Below are 17,414 nucleotides of genomic sequence, written 5' to 3' on the forward strand. Positions count from 1 at the left end.
CGAAAATGCTTGTGAATAAACTCATAAAATATTCACTCAATAAAAGGCTTATTAGTTTTTTTCAGAAAAATATTCATTCACCAAGACAACATAGAAATTCAGATCGGCCTTTCCATGAAATAGTTAAATAATTTTAATACATCGATATGGATATAATTATTAACAAAAAAATGCACGTGATACAAGAAAAAAAATCGATGTTAAATATTCACGTCACAACCGTTGTTGATAGTGAAAAGTGAAATTTTTTATTATTATAAAATTGGAAAATACCAATTTCTTCTGGAGCTACGGTCGTGAATCGTTAAGCCGTAGGGCAATAAATTATTACTGTTACTAGACTTTAAGAGTCATACTTTAAGAGAATAATACGTCACACAATGGAATCTGTCAAATAAATATCAATATCCTTTTAAACCACTTATTTATCACAACAATGGATTGAATAAGTTAAATGCAATGGTATTTATTATCATTGTACTCATACATCACACATAAACAACTTATTTCAAAGCTTAGGGTACGCATCGTTACCGCGAATACGCTAATGAGTTTCAAATTTACAATTCAATTTTACAAAGGATAGGGGCACTCTTCAACGATACTTTTTTTTACAACTTATCACATAAAAGTTGCATAAAAACGTCAACAAAAATTTACTTGATACAATCAATTTTAATAAAATAAATATAATAAGTAAAAGAAATGCTTTTATAAAAATCGTTCAATCATCATTAGCCACATAATAACTCAATACAATTATTAGTATAACTTTACGAAAAAAATATTTTAAAGCTCTTGAAAAGAATTTTAAAAAATTTAATAAATCATGTAAATGAACTAAATGAATTATATAAAATTCCCTGATTTAAAACGTAAAAATATTTCGAAAATCATAATGAACATGAAATCAGTTTCTTTCCATAACGAATATACTTTCTTATAAGACATGAAACATCCGTTTTTATTTACTTGTATTTTAGCTATAAGAGGTTATTCGCATTTTTACTATGCCATTCCCAAAAATTCCAAAATTTTTATTGAAACTTAGATTTTTAAACTTGAAAATCGAAGTTAAACCAATAAGTAAATTATACTGGTCATTAAACCTATTTTTTTCATGAGTTGACAGAGTTTGATAGTTTTAATAATTTTTAAAGATTTATTTAAATCTGCCAGATATTTTATTTACGGAACTAAAAATTTACTGAATAATTGTTAGGTAACGATATTTACTTAGGAGTGCCCAATTCCACGTGTGTATAAAATGAGTGAGCGCGTAAGAAAAATCATTACGGCAACGCACTGTAAACGAAATATGCCTGCAACGCTTTTTTTCCGCTGAGTCCCCATTGCATAATTTGTTTCTCCATTGCAAAATATCTGGTAAAAAGACGATAGATAAGTTTATTAGCGTTAATAAATTTGAGATTACTTAAGCGCCAGTTAAATAATTTAAAAATATTGAAGATACTTTCGAAACGTGAACCAAAGCCGCTTACTAGTATTATAGTTATTTATATTTCTGTCAGTTCTGTTTTCGATTGTAATTGAAGACAAAATTTATTTAATTACCGATACCCTCTAATACTGAATACTCTTGGTTAGTTTACTGCCTTGAGTAACGAGAAAATTTAATTGGTGCGGTTTATGTCTCGCAAACCCAATTTATTACATGTTCGTAAATTGACTTAAATATCAGTGGCTCACCAATTTTTCAGTTAACAGATTTTGTTTTTTGACATCGTTAAATTTTAATTCAATAATGTTAAAATACAGATTTGGCTTCGTCTTTTTAGTCTTACGTAATTAATTGATTACCTTTAATCGCAAGAAAAGAATGGAAAACTTACCAATTACTGCAATAAAAAACTTTGTTGGACGCTTTAATGCAAGCTTTTTCATTACGTATTTATAACAATAAACTATTAATATGAAACAATCTGCTGATATTTCGAACTGAATAAAATAAAAAAATTCTCTTTTACGATAACTTGTAATTTATCACATCGCCGCACGTGTAAACTTTGGAAACATCAAGTTGTTTGTGCATAGGCGTCCAAATTTTTCTTGTTTGTGCAAAGGCAATTATTCCATATATGAGTTCAGTTAAAAACAAAAGCGTTTTCAGGATATTATAAAAAATGCAATACGAAAAATCTTGTAACGAGAGCGTTTTTATGCGCCATACCTGACGATAAAAAAAAATACTTCTATACCACGTGAAAACTATCACAATCGAATACGACTCATGTTATCTTGTGTGTTGTTTACAATGTTGTATCGTGTTTGATTTTTCATTTGTTTATAAATGATGTTCTTTTTAAATATGCGATCGATTGTCTCCAGTAATGATAAAGCACGATGTACTTGTATTACGAACTTACATCTCGATAGTTACACCAATAATTTTAACAAAAATTCGTGCTCGAAAACAATAAACAATTACACGAACTACTTGTCTTTCTTTGTGCCTTTGCTTTCCTGTACTATACGTTTCACGCAAAATTAAAGGAATTATGATGCAATACGAGCTTTCGTGCACTTAAGATATTGTGTTGTACATCTGGTTAATTCATATGCAACTTGTTTGTGAAAATTGTAACGAGAAATTTAGCGTGAAATAAGTCGTACATTTATATCCTTTTATTTATTGATCTATTGACATGAGACTATTACAAAATACTCAGCTGCCGTGGATACTTGAAGGAAATGGGAAAAAATGTCCGGTAAAATTGATTATCCTTACTTAATTGCAACTTGGCAAAAAAAAAAAAAAAAATGGACTTTTATTTTAATAATCGTCAAGCAACTCTGCATTAAAGAAGAAGGTAGTAGATCTCTGAATTGAAATAAAACAGTGACAATACTTCAGATTAACAATCATTGTAAAACTGCAAAATACAAATCAGAGATATAAGTTCTGCAAACTACTTAAGAGGAAAAAACATCTTGTTCCAAGTAGTACATCAGATTAATTACACACTTTAATAAATAGCTAGACATTTTGAGTGCTAAAATTCACTTTATAACAATATTTAGGATCTAAATATTTTTTAACCATTATATGTATATATTTAAATTTTAATAACCTAAGTTTAATGCGATTTAAGTCACTTTAAAATTTGAACCCTATAGAATTGGTCTTAGAAAATAAGAAAACAAAAATGAAATTATTAATCTCTAGAAACTTGAAAATAATTGGAATATAAATTACTTATTGCCGAAAATATATGGTCTCTAGTAATTTTTTCCTTTAAATCCCGCTCAGCTTTAATGAGGGGGTTCTTTCTTCATTTCTCAGTCTATTAGTTATTTAATGTGTCGATAACTTGCGTTCTACAAGTAACAGTGAGACCTCTTCCTTACAATTTCTTACCTTTTCATCTTCTCCATTATACATCGAAAATATTTTAGAAACCTATTATACATTTATCCAAATCGTTGGAATTTCTTTGAAAAACTTTGTAAGCAATACATTCCCTCCGGTTATTCTAGTTAGATATTTTACAAATAATTTTTGAAAAGCAATAAAAGCTGCTATACAGAATAGTTCGATTTTATTTTTATTATATTACTACGACTTTATTATAAACTGGTTGAAAAAATAATGTTCATTATACATTTATCAAAATCCAAAGTCACTTGAGATGTTTGCTATAATAAAACGATTATGAATAGATTAATTTTTGATCTTGGGAAAGGTGATCTTCCTGTCATGGGTTGGTGGTGGAAGGATATCTAAGAATTCTCCTGCGGACTCCTGCTTTTCCTCAGGATCTCTTATCAAAATCCTCTATCAGCGTAAATCACCGCAACATAAATGAATAGCAACGATGCCGTATTATTTTTTCTCACGCGTTTCTAAAATCTTATCTATAATTTAATATGCATTACTTTATTAGCATTACATTACAAATATACATGGGAATGTGGGCCTTTGTGTGTAATAGCATATCAAATACTCTAAAACATTCATCAATATAAAATTTTTTTTTTTCATCGTTGTGAGCAGTATCTTCCATTAGGTGTTTGTGTGATTTGATGACACACATGTTTTCCAAGTGATAACTAAATATCGTACATTTTTTCATCGCAAGAAACGCTTGTAAAAGGATAGTTTCAATGATAATATACAATTTTTAATTAATTATCATATTCAAGTCTCATATCTTATACAAAAGCTGCTACTTTTTTCAGAATTACTTATGTCTGTTAAATCATTTTTTGTTTATTCTACTTCAGGTGATAATAAATATTTAGAGAATTATACTTTATACTTGTTTTGTGCAGAGAACTCGATACATTTTTGTTTAAGAAAGAGCACTAGTGTTTTTACTTAATGGCAAAAGTGTGACTACCAGAGCTACAATCGTTTTATACGATAAAATACGGACCACGATATTTATAACTAAAAAAACCCGAAATAAACGAAGCCTTGTATAATATTTCGGCGTTTCACGTGAGACAAAAGTTCTTTACAATACCCACAAGTGTATAGCAATTCTCACTCTAATTTTTTATGTTGACACAAATCAACCGAGGATAGTAACAGCTGCTGCTGTGCAACTCCTTCATACTCTTTAGTAATGCGTACCTCTTCATGTTAAAGACACATAGTCACACCCAACGGATTTTCTACGACTATGCTGCTCGAGGTACATGTCGTATTACACGTTATATCTTTTTACACTAAAAAAATATAGCCTTATTAGTATGACATTATTGGCGTTTTCTTTATTTCCCATCGTCAGGACAGTGCAGGTATCCCCTCCAACTGACCAACCCTGGCTTACTCATCTTCGGCATAATTCTATACGTGTACAAAACAAACTGGCTTCCACGTCATTATAGTCAGAGAATACAAGCGAGAAGGAAGACAAGTATTATAGGATAAGAGACCGGCATGAGCAGCTGTATTTATTATATATACAACACCGTACCCTCGTCCTTTTCTCATTGCACACTATAGGTGCAACCAAATCCGAGCTATATACCTGATGATTTTGCCTCGTTACTTATCAATGAATATTGTTTACTTGTATAAGCGGTTCCAAGATATACGAATGTCATTATTGAGTCTCTGGAGTAAAAAATATATCCTTCCTTATTTTCTCCAGTTTCTACTTGGATTCTATCACTTCCAAAATTGTAAACTTAGAAGCTAAATAACATTTAAAACTGAAGTTAGGAGATAAGTTTTTATCTTGCTATGGCCTACTCGTTACAGCTACCACAAATACTTCCTTCCTGCATTTTTATTCATAAAGCATACAGTGACACTCAAAATTTTCATCAACGTTTGATGAGAATGTCCATTGCAAGAAACACTCTGTTCAGCTATTTTGTCAAGCCCAGTCGTAAATGACTTTATTCACGAATCTTACACACCAAATACGTGTATATTTCAAGAGTTTTGATGAAGAAAATAAAAAAAAAATAAAAAAAATACTCATGGTAAATTTTTTAAATTGCAAGAAGTTTTAAATATGGTGGTTGAACTACTAATATCAATAGCGAGTACGGCCGATGACCACATAGTTTGATCTTAGAGTTTACTTGATATTTTATACCAATTGCAAAAAGTTCATGTATTTACTGAAATTCTTGTGTATAAAAACAAAGTCATCTTTTGTTTTAGTTAAACCATGTGCGTACGCCAAATAATGACGTACATTAAAATTTCCAAGTTATTTAAATAATTTACGATTGCAACTTTCTTTGAAAAAATCATTTTTTTTTTTATTTCAGTACACAGCATTCATTGGCCGATGAAAGAATTTTAATTTACGAAATATAACTCCTATTTCTTTTAAATATGCATTCAATTTTTCAATGCAGTATATAGTAGGTGACTATCACCTAACGTTTGAAATCTAGCCAACAAAAAATCTAAAAATACCTCTACATTATTTGTATATCTATATATGAAGGCTCTACCAAAAAATGCATGGGGCAATCAATCACTATCGGGAGGTCAACAACTGTACCCTTCACCCCTAATTTCTCAGAAACCTAATGTATTAAGAGTACTAATGTTTTTTTGAAAAAGTTATAACACCAATAATGATGACAAGAATAGTAATAACAACAACATCGATAATAATTATCATCGTAGTAATAATTATTTAAATAATAATAATAATAAATAGTAATAATATTAATAATCTTCCTCTCAGGTATGCAAGACCTTGACGGAGATCCCACTGCTGGCAGCTTAGATCGTGTGAGGAGGCTTTGACATATAAAAGGTTTACTCACAAACTGTTCTCTGGGGTTAGCCACGTGCATAGTTCCTTGGTGACGAGGTGGTTTTGGAGCAGTTGTCAAGCCAGACAATGAGGCCTGAGTAATAGCAGATAACCGCATCTGATGGGGCTGAACATCTCCTTTAAAAAGACGTGAAGTTGAGTAGCGACTTCAGGCCGGTCTGAGCAAGAGGCGACCTTATTGGCAACAGGAAGGCCATTGCGCTGAAATACACCCTTTTCCGTTTTTTAATTGGACAACAAAAACACTATCCTTTATCGGGTGGCACGACACATACAGAATCATAAAAACTAAATATGAAGAAGACTAATCTATGGAGATTTGCCATGCAAGGGGCATCGAAACCTACCGATGGATTTACCATGACCGAGGACGGCAGGCGTCGGCATCATGTGACCGCACAGAGGTAGTGGTAGACAAGGCCACTCCTTGTCATGTTACATCCTTGTACCATGATATACATCTTAGAATCGTGTGAAATTAATCAAATAATCCGAGCATGTTACCTTACTTGGAATTTAATGGTACACTTTCAATAAATAAGTTTAGACTACCTCTTCTGTTGACTCGATATTTTTTGCCTCAGAATATAATGTACGCATATTATTCTATTATAGTGTAACAGAAAGAATTGTATGAATCTGTTACTTTATAATGGTCGTCGCATTTTTTTTTTTTTTTGTGTAAAATATTATAATTAGTGAATTTTCTTACAGATGTAGATTGCCTTTTTTAGAAAAAGCTTCTTGTGTCCCACATTCGAAACATGTAATAAGCAATTTCGTGCAATTATATTACTATGGAAAACATTGTATGAAAATTCAATCGGAAAAAAATAAGTTGGTATGCTCTTCGAGTGGATTTAATAATACACATAATAAAATTTTACTACTTTTAAAAGTGTTTTTATTGCATGAAAATTGTGTATACAGACGACATAAAATGCATGAATGTCTTAACAGCACAAAAAGTTAAAAATGTTCTATTTAGTTATTATTATTTATTTCAAACTTTAAGAGTATAAAATTACAAAACACTTTTAAAACATTATACTCCTTACTGAAGTTAATTTTCTTCAGTTAGTTCATTGTTGGACGGGTTGTTGGTAGTATAGTTTGTATTAACGAATGGCTCATTCTTAAAAGGAATATACACAGTTAATGCACCATCCAAACTTAAGGTTATCTTAGCATCATTAAAGTCGTAGGTTTCAGAGACGGGAAATGTCTTCAACAAATTTTGACGTACATTACCATGCTCATCTTGCACTTCGTCGTGAATGGCCTCAACTACCATTAATCCGTCTTCCACCTATAATCAAAACAAAATTTATTAAGCGTTTGCTTCGCTTTTGATATTATGTCATTTTTATTATTAATATTTTTTTCTCACATCTATCATCTAAATAAGGTGCATGACGAATCAAAGAAAAATATACTTACGAACACCTTAATTTCTTTCAGAGCAAATCCTGTGCAGTCTACCGTTTTATAAAAATCTTCCTACAAAAACCCTTGTTGATTAAATTAGAAAAATACAGTTATAATAAAGGTGGCTCATCACATTTTTGAAAGTCTAGCCTTTGCACCCACATTTAAATTTATGGTACAATAACACTCATTGAATGTACAGTGTAAATTTCAGGGTATGTTGCCAACATTTACGTACCATAGCATGTACCCATGTGTGCGTGTGCCCCAACTAGCCTGGGCACAAAAAGGTAGAGAAAAGACGGCATAGGAAAGGAGACGAATCAACGGAAAAAAGGGGAGATTAGCTAGAGACGCGAGAGCGAAAGAACCAGGTCCGCAAGACTAGAATAAACGTGCAACTTCCCTCTAATACAAAGTATTCTAATAAAGTATAAGTTAATCATAAGTCGCGCTTTTACTTATTCCCTCACCGAGAAAACCACGTAACACGACCAAAATCAAACGAAAAACACATTCAAAATCTGAAATTTTAGCATTGGTCTATGGGGCATTTTAACTTTTTCACCGAATGTTATAGCTTTTTGAGGCTAAAAGTCAAGCCAGATGCTACAAAAACTGGGAGCAGATTGTTTAAATATTCCTCTTTTTCAAGAAATTGCGAAAGTCCAAGGTCGCTGAGCGGAAAAAAATACATGACGTGTTGAAAATCTGAAACCGGAGGCTAACCTCAGCACATAAAAATGCGGATTTGTATCTGTGGGTATGCATATCGAGCCTGCTACTCAATGTTTTCATGTGTGATAGTCTAATGTCATACAAACAGATAGCATAAGAATGATGAGCCACCTTAAGTATGGAAATGGTCTTTTACCTCGTGTACTTTATCGTTCGAGTGACTGTTGTCATCGTAGCTCTGATAGATCGGTAATATGAGACTTTTATCACTGCAGGTTGCACGAAAAATAGACCGTGAAGCCATATTAGCATGTTTACAGCGATCCATGTATGCGTATACTTCTTCTTCAGTATACGTCCGCTGTCCTACAAAATCCATGATAATTTAGAACAAAGAATCTGAATACAAACAATCGTTTAAAATCTTGCCCCTTTAACAAAGTCGACACCGGCGATTGAAGAATATCGAACTGATTTCTGGTAAATTTATACGCGCTTTGTGTGCTACTAGTATAGCTGGAGGTGCAACAATCACTGCTTGTACTAATACTAAATGCTGTCGTCACGCGCTGCAGTTGGACTACTTGAGTGTTATCGACTAGTGCTGCGTGTACTCTTGTAAAAGAGAATTGGTAGGGATGTTTCTTAGAAAAGCTACGCCATCACAGCTTTAGTAGAGCCACTTTTCTACCAAATGGAGCTGCTCTCTAACCTTTTTCACTTTGGCATATGCGAGCAGTCGCTCTAAAATGTCAAGGGACAGCTCTTCTGTTGTACTAAATAAAAATTGCTCTCATTGTGGTAGTCCTATTGCTTAGGCCAGTGGCCCAACGCTCTCGACAGTTTTTTGACGTAATACTTACTTGTAAAGTGTACTTTTTTAAAGCTATATAATTAAATATTTGTCATTACCCTACAAGTGTGAAATAAATTTTTAGCTGCAAATGTTGAATTACCATACATACTTCTAACTTATACAAGTTGCGTGTATTGCTTACATATAAACGCTTCCCGCATACCGTGATTAAACGTTGAATCTTTTGAAACAGTTTATAATTAATCAGTATTAATCAGTGTAGTGAAATGTTGTTTGTAAAAAACTGAGTTTATGTCATAGGGAATCAAACCTTTATCTCCTATATATATGTTGTTTTTGTGATTATCATGCTCATCTTCAAGCCAACACCGTTCCTCTGTTGTAAAAATTTTCGAGGGTAACTATAGAATTGTGCTTCCTCTTTAGCACAGCTTCTTATTATATAAATCATATCTGCTATTTTAAACCAATTATATATTTTAGCTTATGAAATGATTAATTGTGACGGACTCAAAAAAACATTATGCTTGATTGATGTTGTTCAAAACGTACATCCTAGTAAATCACGTGCCTAATCCAAAAAGTAACCTAAACTCATTGCTTGTATATAGATAACTAGCAGCCCCCCGTCTCGGCTTCGCCCGAGACTTACTAAATAAAACACCGTAATGTGTTGACATGTAATGTGAAACATTTTTAGTTAGAAAATTTTATACATATTCCCGATACATCTCAGAACAAAAATCTTCTTACTAAAAACATATTTTTTCGGAATCCATATAGTTTATTTGGTCAAATAATAAGGTGTAAAAATTCAAAAAAATAATTATGCTGAAAAGTACCGTGCATTCTTTATGCCATAAAATAATCGATGGCTATAAGAAGTTGTTGATTTACAGTTTCTTCTGTGTAATTCACGGCAAGGGCTATTTTTTAAAGCTGTTAAGATTTTCAACCCCCAAAAAATTTGTATTAAAAAAAAAATTTTTTTTCTCATATCTCACAATTTTATTACCAGAGCAACAAAGTCCTGGACCTTAAACCCAACATTTTTATTGCCACAAAAACAGAAATACATTTTCCACTTATTTAAAAATCTGAAGTAGGATCTTTAAAGATTTCAGAGATTGCTGTAAGGGTACAATGGAAAGCTGATCTCTCACGTAATGGACTCTTAAGTTGTCGATTTTGACGCTGCTGTTTCAATCTCGATAAATTTTCTGCGTCAGTTTCTTGACGCCTCAAATTGTATTCATTAGATACATTTGAAGTTTTCTTTCCAATATACCCTTTTGCGACTATTGGCATGCTTACGACTTTTATGACCCCTAAAGGCTATTTTCAGTCAACTTTGTTAATTTTAATACATTTGTTGGCTAGGTAGTTCGACGTCCGATGGCCCTAAAAAAGACCGGTGAGCTTCTTAAGTTAACTCTTTCTTGACTGCAGTTAACAGCGATTGTGACTGCCTGGATACCTCAGGGTGATCTTCTCTGGCTTGCTGTTGAAGACCCAGACTGATTGGGAGAAAAATTACAAAGTCCGAAGCTTTGGGGCTAGTTGTAGTGCTCTTTCCCAACGTCTCCCGGTATAACGTCGGAGACGTTGGTGTCTAAAGCACCTTTTTTATTTGCAGATTCAGTTGTTTTGGTGATCTTAGATGGGGAGATTGGTTAGTGATACTTGTCCAGTGGAGGCTGTCCCGTTGGCTCAAGTTTTTTTTCCTTTATAGCCGTTATAGGTTTGCCCAGCGCAGACCTTGGAGAGGATCAGTGATTCCCGGTTGAATGCTTAGAGTCGAGAGGGTAATATAGAGTCGTCGGTCACCGGGTTTTCCAGCCTTGCGAAGAACAACTCCGCAGGTGACGTCTGCTTGTGAATAGCTGACTTGCTTTAATAGTGCCCGTCTTTAGTTAATATAGTCTTTTAGTCGACGAATCGCTTCCGGAAATGGTAATAAAAATGTATTTGTTGGCAAGGTAGTTTACACTTAGGTGGATCCTAAAAAGAACCGATGAAATTGATGGTTCAGTAGGGAACGTAAATACTTATCATGGCCCTAAAAAGCGCCAGTGGTGAAACTTCCAGGCTATTCTTTATTATTATTTCTGATGATGAAGAGCTGGCTACGGGTTGCTTGATTCTTACCCTGGGAGTCTCGATGTACGGAGACTGTGATGGAGGAAGGTACGCCGCTGACCAAAGAATATCTCGTCTCGGGTCGTTCCCCGGATAACCAACTGCTCATCTTTAGACGGGAACATGTGGGTAAGCGCGTTGGGGACGTGACGACCAAGAAGGTAGCCGTTGTGGCTTCCCGTGCCCCTCAGAGCTGTTTTCCCTTGCTTACATTTGTAGCCACAAATTGTCTAACTACACCAGGTGGGATGGTGGGACTCCCTCACAACTCTGATGAGTTGGATCCAGATTGTGCTCTGGCTACATATGTCTCCTGATATTGTGGAAGAGACGGCATCGGTTGAAATTTTTTTTTTTTTTTGATCGCACTCGGCGAGATTCAGGGTGAAGAGACACCTAGGGCCCTTCCCCTTTAGAGAAGAGTGTCGTCCGTAACCGGGATACCCAGCTGCTGGACAATCACCAGCATTCTCTACATATTTTGTTGAGCTGCCAAAGCTCGACTATACCACTATGGAGCAGTGTGCCGAGATCGTGCTGAGAACTCGCGCACACTTGTGCGCAGCCGGCCTCCGATTGGCCGAGCGACTGCGCGTCGTTTGAACGTCCAAAACTCAAAGACACAGCGCTCAAAGCCCGAACACATAAAACCCAAATGCCTAATCCCAAACGACCCAGTGCGCTTACTTGGCCGCACTTTTCTTCATTTATGAATTACCAAAATCCCAAGCGGCTAATCCCCAACAACCCAGTGCGCTTACTTGGCCGCACTTGTATTTTATTTAAGTGCGGCCAAGTAAGCGCACTGGGTCGTTAGGGATTAGCCGCTTAGGATTTTGGTCATTAATAAATAAAATGAAATGCGGCCAAGTAAGCGCACTGGGTCGTTTGGGATTAGGCATTTGGGTTTTATGTGTTCGGGCTTTGAGCGCTGTGTCTTTGAGTTTTGGACGTTCAGCCGACGCGCAGACGCTTGGCCAATCGGAGGCCGGCTGCGCACAAAAGTGTGCGCGAGTTCTCAGCACGATCTCGACACACTGCTATGGAGACGCTCCAGCGCTTTATAACCACACTTATTTAATTATGTTGCAGGTAGCTTCGATTGTATGTCGACGCCACCTAGCGGATTTTACTGAACTAAAGTGAAAAGCTGGCGTATTTTTGCAAAATTTTGAGCTCATTTATTGCTATTGTTATTAAATTTTTTAAGATAAAAACTATACTAAAACCATCTAGGAAGTATCATGAATCAGTGTGCAAAATTTCAGCAAAATCGGTTCAGTAGTTTTCACGGTTAGCGATTACAACGGTTTTAGCGACTTTGCTTTATATATTAGTATGATTCCTAATCAAGCCGAAAGCAAGTTTACTTTATAACTAAGTTAAGTTCCTAATTTTTTCGATACACAAGGTTGGAATTTTGTGTTTGCGGTGAAAAATTCATTTTATTACACTGAAGCGTGGACAATTATGATAGTAGTGAAGATAGTAACTAATGCGAAAATTATTACGACTTTTCATATTATATTAGGGGTTACAATGAAGCTGCAATAAAGTTGTAGAAAAAAAATAATAAATATGTGAAGTTAAATCATACAAAATATTTTGTGGTTGTATGGATTTGCATTAAGCTCACAAGGGTACTTACAGTTTAGCGTAGTCATTACCCTTTTCAATTGAAGGCGCTGAAAATTACGTGCGAGAGATCCAGTATGAGAGTCCCCAATATCGTTGCTCATAAGTTCTGAAAGACTTCTTTCAAAATTAAAAACAACGTCCAATGGTGGTACTGTCAAATTTTGAATTTATTAAAAAACAAAACGACGTTTCAGCCGTTTGGACAACGTCCCGGCCCTCATCAGGTACAAAAATCTATGAGTAATAAAATTCTTTGCAATACAAATTTAAGTAAAATATAATAAACGCAAATTAAGTTACATGTATAACATACCTCTGACTCTTACGAAAGGGATGTAAAATCGTAATGTAGTCAGAGTTTCAAGCTAAGTTGCTTTTATACCCTGCACATACACAAATGACATAGTACACGCACGTAATACAATCGAATAAGAATCGCAAGCAGTTTCTTGAGACGCACATAAACAGTTCATGTTTTCTTAATACTATGAATGAAAGGGGTCCTCGAATCATGTATATAAAGTTAGTCACCTTTCTTAATTGACATAACGAGAGACCTATAACAATCTTACAATTTTTCTGTATCTTGTTGTCTGTTAATATTATTATTAAAGTAATGTACATTTAGCATTCCGGAAAAAAGTCGCTTTTTGTAATTTTGTTCTATGTCTAAAATTTTAATATTATCAAAATTAAAATTATGTGTAAATTCAATGCTATGTTGTGATAGTACCGATGTATTATTTTTTTTTCTCGATGTCTCTTTTGTGTTCTGTCATTCTTAACTTTACAGCTCTCGATGTTTGACCAACATAACAGCAGTTGCAATTCGCACATGGTATGTGGTAAACAACATTTTTTTTATCGAGTGGCTCAGTTACATTTTTGCCAAGTGAAAAGATCGATTTTAATTTATTGTTTAAACTGTATATAAGACCAATGTGAAGCTTCTTACAATAATATTTAATATGACTATGCAAGTGGGGAATTTACGGTAATGATAAGATTAATTTATAATTATTTTTATTTCTGTTGCTATTGTCAATCACATTCATGTTTTTCAAGGTATTTAATCTTTTATTTACAAATTTGTCAATAAATCTTTGAAGATAGTTGTTAGCTAATAAAAATTTATTAATCAATTTTAAATTATAATTATGAAATTGTGTGTCTGCTAATTTAATAGAAAAGTCTACTAGTGTGTAAATGATACTTATTTTATGTTGTATTGGATTGTGGGAAAGAAAATTTAAGTATCGGCCTGAGTGTGTGGGTTTTTGGTACCAATTAGTTAGTACTGTGTTATTTTTTTGAATAATAATCTCCAAATCTAAGAAACTGATGCTGTTGTTATTGTTACATGTCTCAACAGTGAATTGTAATTCAGGACAATAGCTATTAAAAATGTTTTTGGTATAGTAGATATATTTAGTTGGCACGCATATGAGGATATTATCCACATACCGTACGTACAATGGAACATCAAAACATAACTTATCTAAACATGAAATTTCAAGTAAACGCATTACGAGATCACACATTACTGGACTACAGGGACTGCCCATTGGAGAGCCGAAAACTTGTTTGTAAAATTTTTTGTTAAATTGAAAAAAAGTTGAATTTAAAACCAATGACACTCCTGCGCAAAATTCATTTAAAGAAACATTGATCTTATTATTCAAGAATTTCCAAAAATGTTTTATTGCATTTGTGATTAAGGTTTCACTAGTATTAGTGAATAGACTAACTACATCTAGACTAATAAGAGTGTAACCAGGTGGAATGATAACTTCTTTTAATTTATTTTTTAATTCATAGCTATTTTTTATGTGTGATTTTGCCAGCGGAATATTCTTAATCAAAAAATCAGATAGAAATTTAGAAAAACTATATGTGGGTGAATTCAATGTTGAGACAATGATACGGATAGGAAAGTCTTTCTTGTGTATTTTTATCAGTCCATAGCATTTAGATAAGTCTTTTTTATGAATATCTTTATCAAATTTACTCAATTCATCAAATTCATCAAAAACACCGTATTTATCCCACTTGCTTACAAAATTCTTAGTATCTTTTATTAATTGGTATAAAGGATTTTTCTCTATTTGTAAATAATATTTATCATCACTTAACAATTCTTCTACTTTATTAATGTAAGTTTCTTCTTCAATGACAACAGTGGCATTACCTTTGTCTGCTTTAGTAATTAAAATGTGTTCATTATTTTTAAGGAAGGCTCGTGTTCGCTTTAAATTGTCTTGGAGAACTCCATCATTTAAAGAAAGACGAGTAGATAGATTATGTTTATTGTTATTGATAATGTTAAGAAGTTCCTTTCTAACAGTCTCAAATTCTCCAGAATATTTAAGTGAATGTTCAACATTCTTAAAAAGATGAAAATAATCAGATTTTTTAATATTAGAAACAAAATTAAATTTATCGCCTAATTCTAATATGCTTGATACACAATCTGGCAGCGGTGTATTAGAAAGGTTACATAGCCAGTTTTCTTTTATTTCACTTGTGCCTTCATTGTTGACAAATGCTAAATATACATTACTTTAATAATAATATTAACAGACAACAAGATACAGAAAAATTGAAAGATTGTTATAGGTCTCTCGTTATGTCAATTAAGAAAGGTGACTAACTTTATATACATGATTCGAGGACCCCTTTCATTCATAGTATTAAGAAAACATGAACTGTTTATGTGCGTCTCAAGGAACTGCTTGCGATTCTTATTCGATTGTATTACGTGCGTGTACTATGTCATTTGTGTATGTGCAGGGTATAAAAGCAACTTAGCTTGAAACTCTGACTACATTACGATTTTACATCCCTTTCGTAAGAGTCAGAGGTATGTTATACATGTAACTTAATTTGCGTTTATTATATTTTACTTAAATTTGTATTGCAAAGAATTTTATTACTCATAGATTTTTGTACCTGATGAGGGCCGGGACGTTGTCCAAACGGCCGAAACGTCGTTTTGTTTTTTAATAAATTCAAAATTTGACAGTACCACCATTGGACGTTGTTTTTAATTATTTACCAACTGTCATTGGACGTTTTATTTGAAAACTTCTTTTAAAAGTTTTTTTTAATTTCCTCTAGAAGTTCAAAATCGATCTTTTTTTTTTTTTTTTAAGTTTTGCTTTTGTAGGCGCGTTGCACTACAGAGAAAACCAACGAGTTTACTCACCTCTTACCCAACCCTATGCCTATGCTCGATCCAGCTCGACGTGCCCTTCTAGGCCCGAGGTTGCGCTGCGCTTCCAAAGCGCATGTATATTTAAAGAAAGGAAACTTGACTTTTATTTCATTTTCGTTCTTTGTTCTGTACCTAATGAACTCGTGACTTAATGCCCGTGGCCCGTGATTCTAAGCTAATGTACTACGAGCTATCCCTACGTAACATAACCTCTTACTTCTTGTTTCACTGTAGTTTGTAACGTATCATTAATTTTAATATTCACTTACTGTTTGTTTAAAGAATTGGCTGGATTATAAATTTCATTTGTTAATAAATTATTCATTAAGTAAAAAAAAATTTTTTTTCGCTCAACAAATCTGTTTTCAGTAACACCTGTTACGTACGATAGCATTCTATCGTACTTAACACACCTATTATATGCATTGATAAATGCTTGTTTAACTTTCATTTTTTATCTTAATTCTTACATAAATAATTTTTTAATGCATTTGTTTTCAAAATTTTTTTTAACTTTCAGTTTTTTCTCTTTACTTGCATATTTAGACGAGATTCAATGGATGAATAATAAATTTTTCATTGCGACTTTTTCTAAAATTTGAATTATTTGTGAATAGAAGAAATTTTTTAAGTTAAGCTTAATTCATAGGCATAAATGGTTACCTTGTTTAAGTAAATACTGCAGGATAATTATTCTTGGCCTTTTTGATTGACAAATATATTAGTAATTCCGCCATTGCTCGGATCGTGTCCGGTGATCGCACTTGCGTGTCGTTATCAAATTAAAAATTTTACAAACGTTAAATCCTGTTGAATGTTTTCTTTTATGAGTTAATATTTTACCAACATCAACAAATAAGAGTGAATTTTCACTGCATTCATTTTGTCCGTGGATTCTATGGTGGTTTTAACAAAAGTCAGATCAAATGACTCACTGTTTGAATTAGAAATGCTTACCAATAGTCTCTTTTTAAGGTATAGAACTAAAGTAAAGAAACTGACTGACAGTAGTGCCAGAAGTTGTTATTTCCTAAATAGCTGAGTAAGTATTTATTCGTATTTCGCGCAAACAAAAATTTCTTTTCGTTCCAATCCCCCACGCACCCACCACTTAGTGTACGTGTGGGTGTATGCAAATTACAGTTTCTCTTTGTAATTGATGGTAGTAAATAAACTCTAGTATGTAAAAAAATTTTAATTATATTTTATTTCATATAATTTGCTCAAG

At 33.3% G+C, this 17,414-nt stretch overlaps 1 protein-coding gene across 1 annotated transcript; it reads right to left on the bottom strand.

The window, feature by feature from the left end:
- Nucleotides 1-7,328: 7,328 nt before the first annotated feature.
- LOC149374926 (protein lethal(2)essential for life-like) lies at nt 7,329-8,967 on the bottom strand. The gene is made up of 3 exons (XM_089591577.1): nt 8,575-8,967; nt 7,713-7,772; nt 7,329-7,581 (listed from the first exon to the last, which is right to left on the bottom strand). Exons 1-3 carry the CDS (start codon nt 8,755-8,757, stop codon nt 7,336-7,338), a joined length of 489 nt encoding a protein of 162 aa, XP_089447703.1. The 5' UTR covers nt 8,758-8,967; the 3' UTR covers nt 7,329-7,335.
- Between the last annotated feature and the right edge of the window lie 8,447 nt (nt 8,968-17,414).

The sequence above is a fragment of the Copidosoma floridanum genome, unplaced genomic scaffold (assembly GCF_036245765.1).
Source record: "Copidosoma floridanum isolate Cflo_tuat_1 unplaced genomic scaffold, Cflo_Japanese_pri ptg000013l, whole genome shotgun sequence".
NCBI classification, from domain to species: Eukaryota; Metazoa; Arthropoda; class Insecta; order Hymenoptera; family Encyrtidae; genus Copidosoma; species Copidosoma floridanum.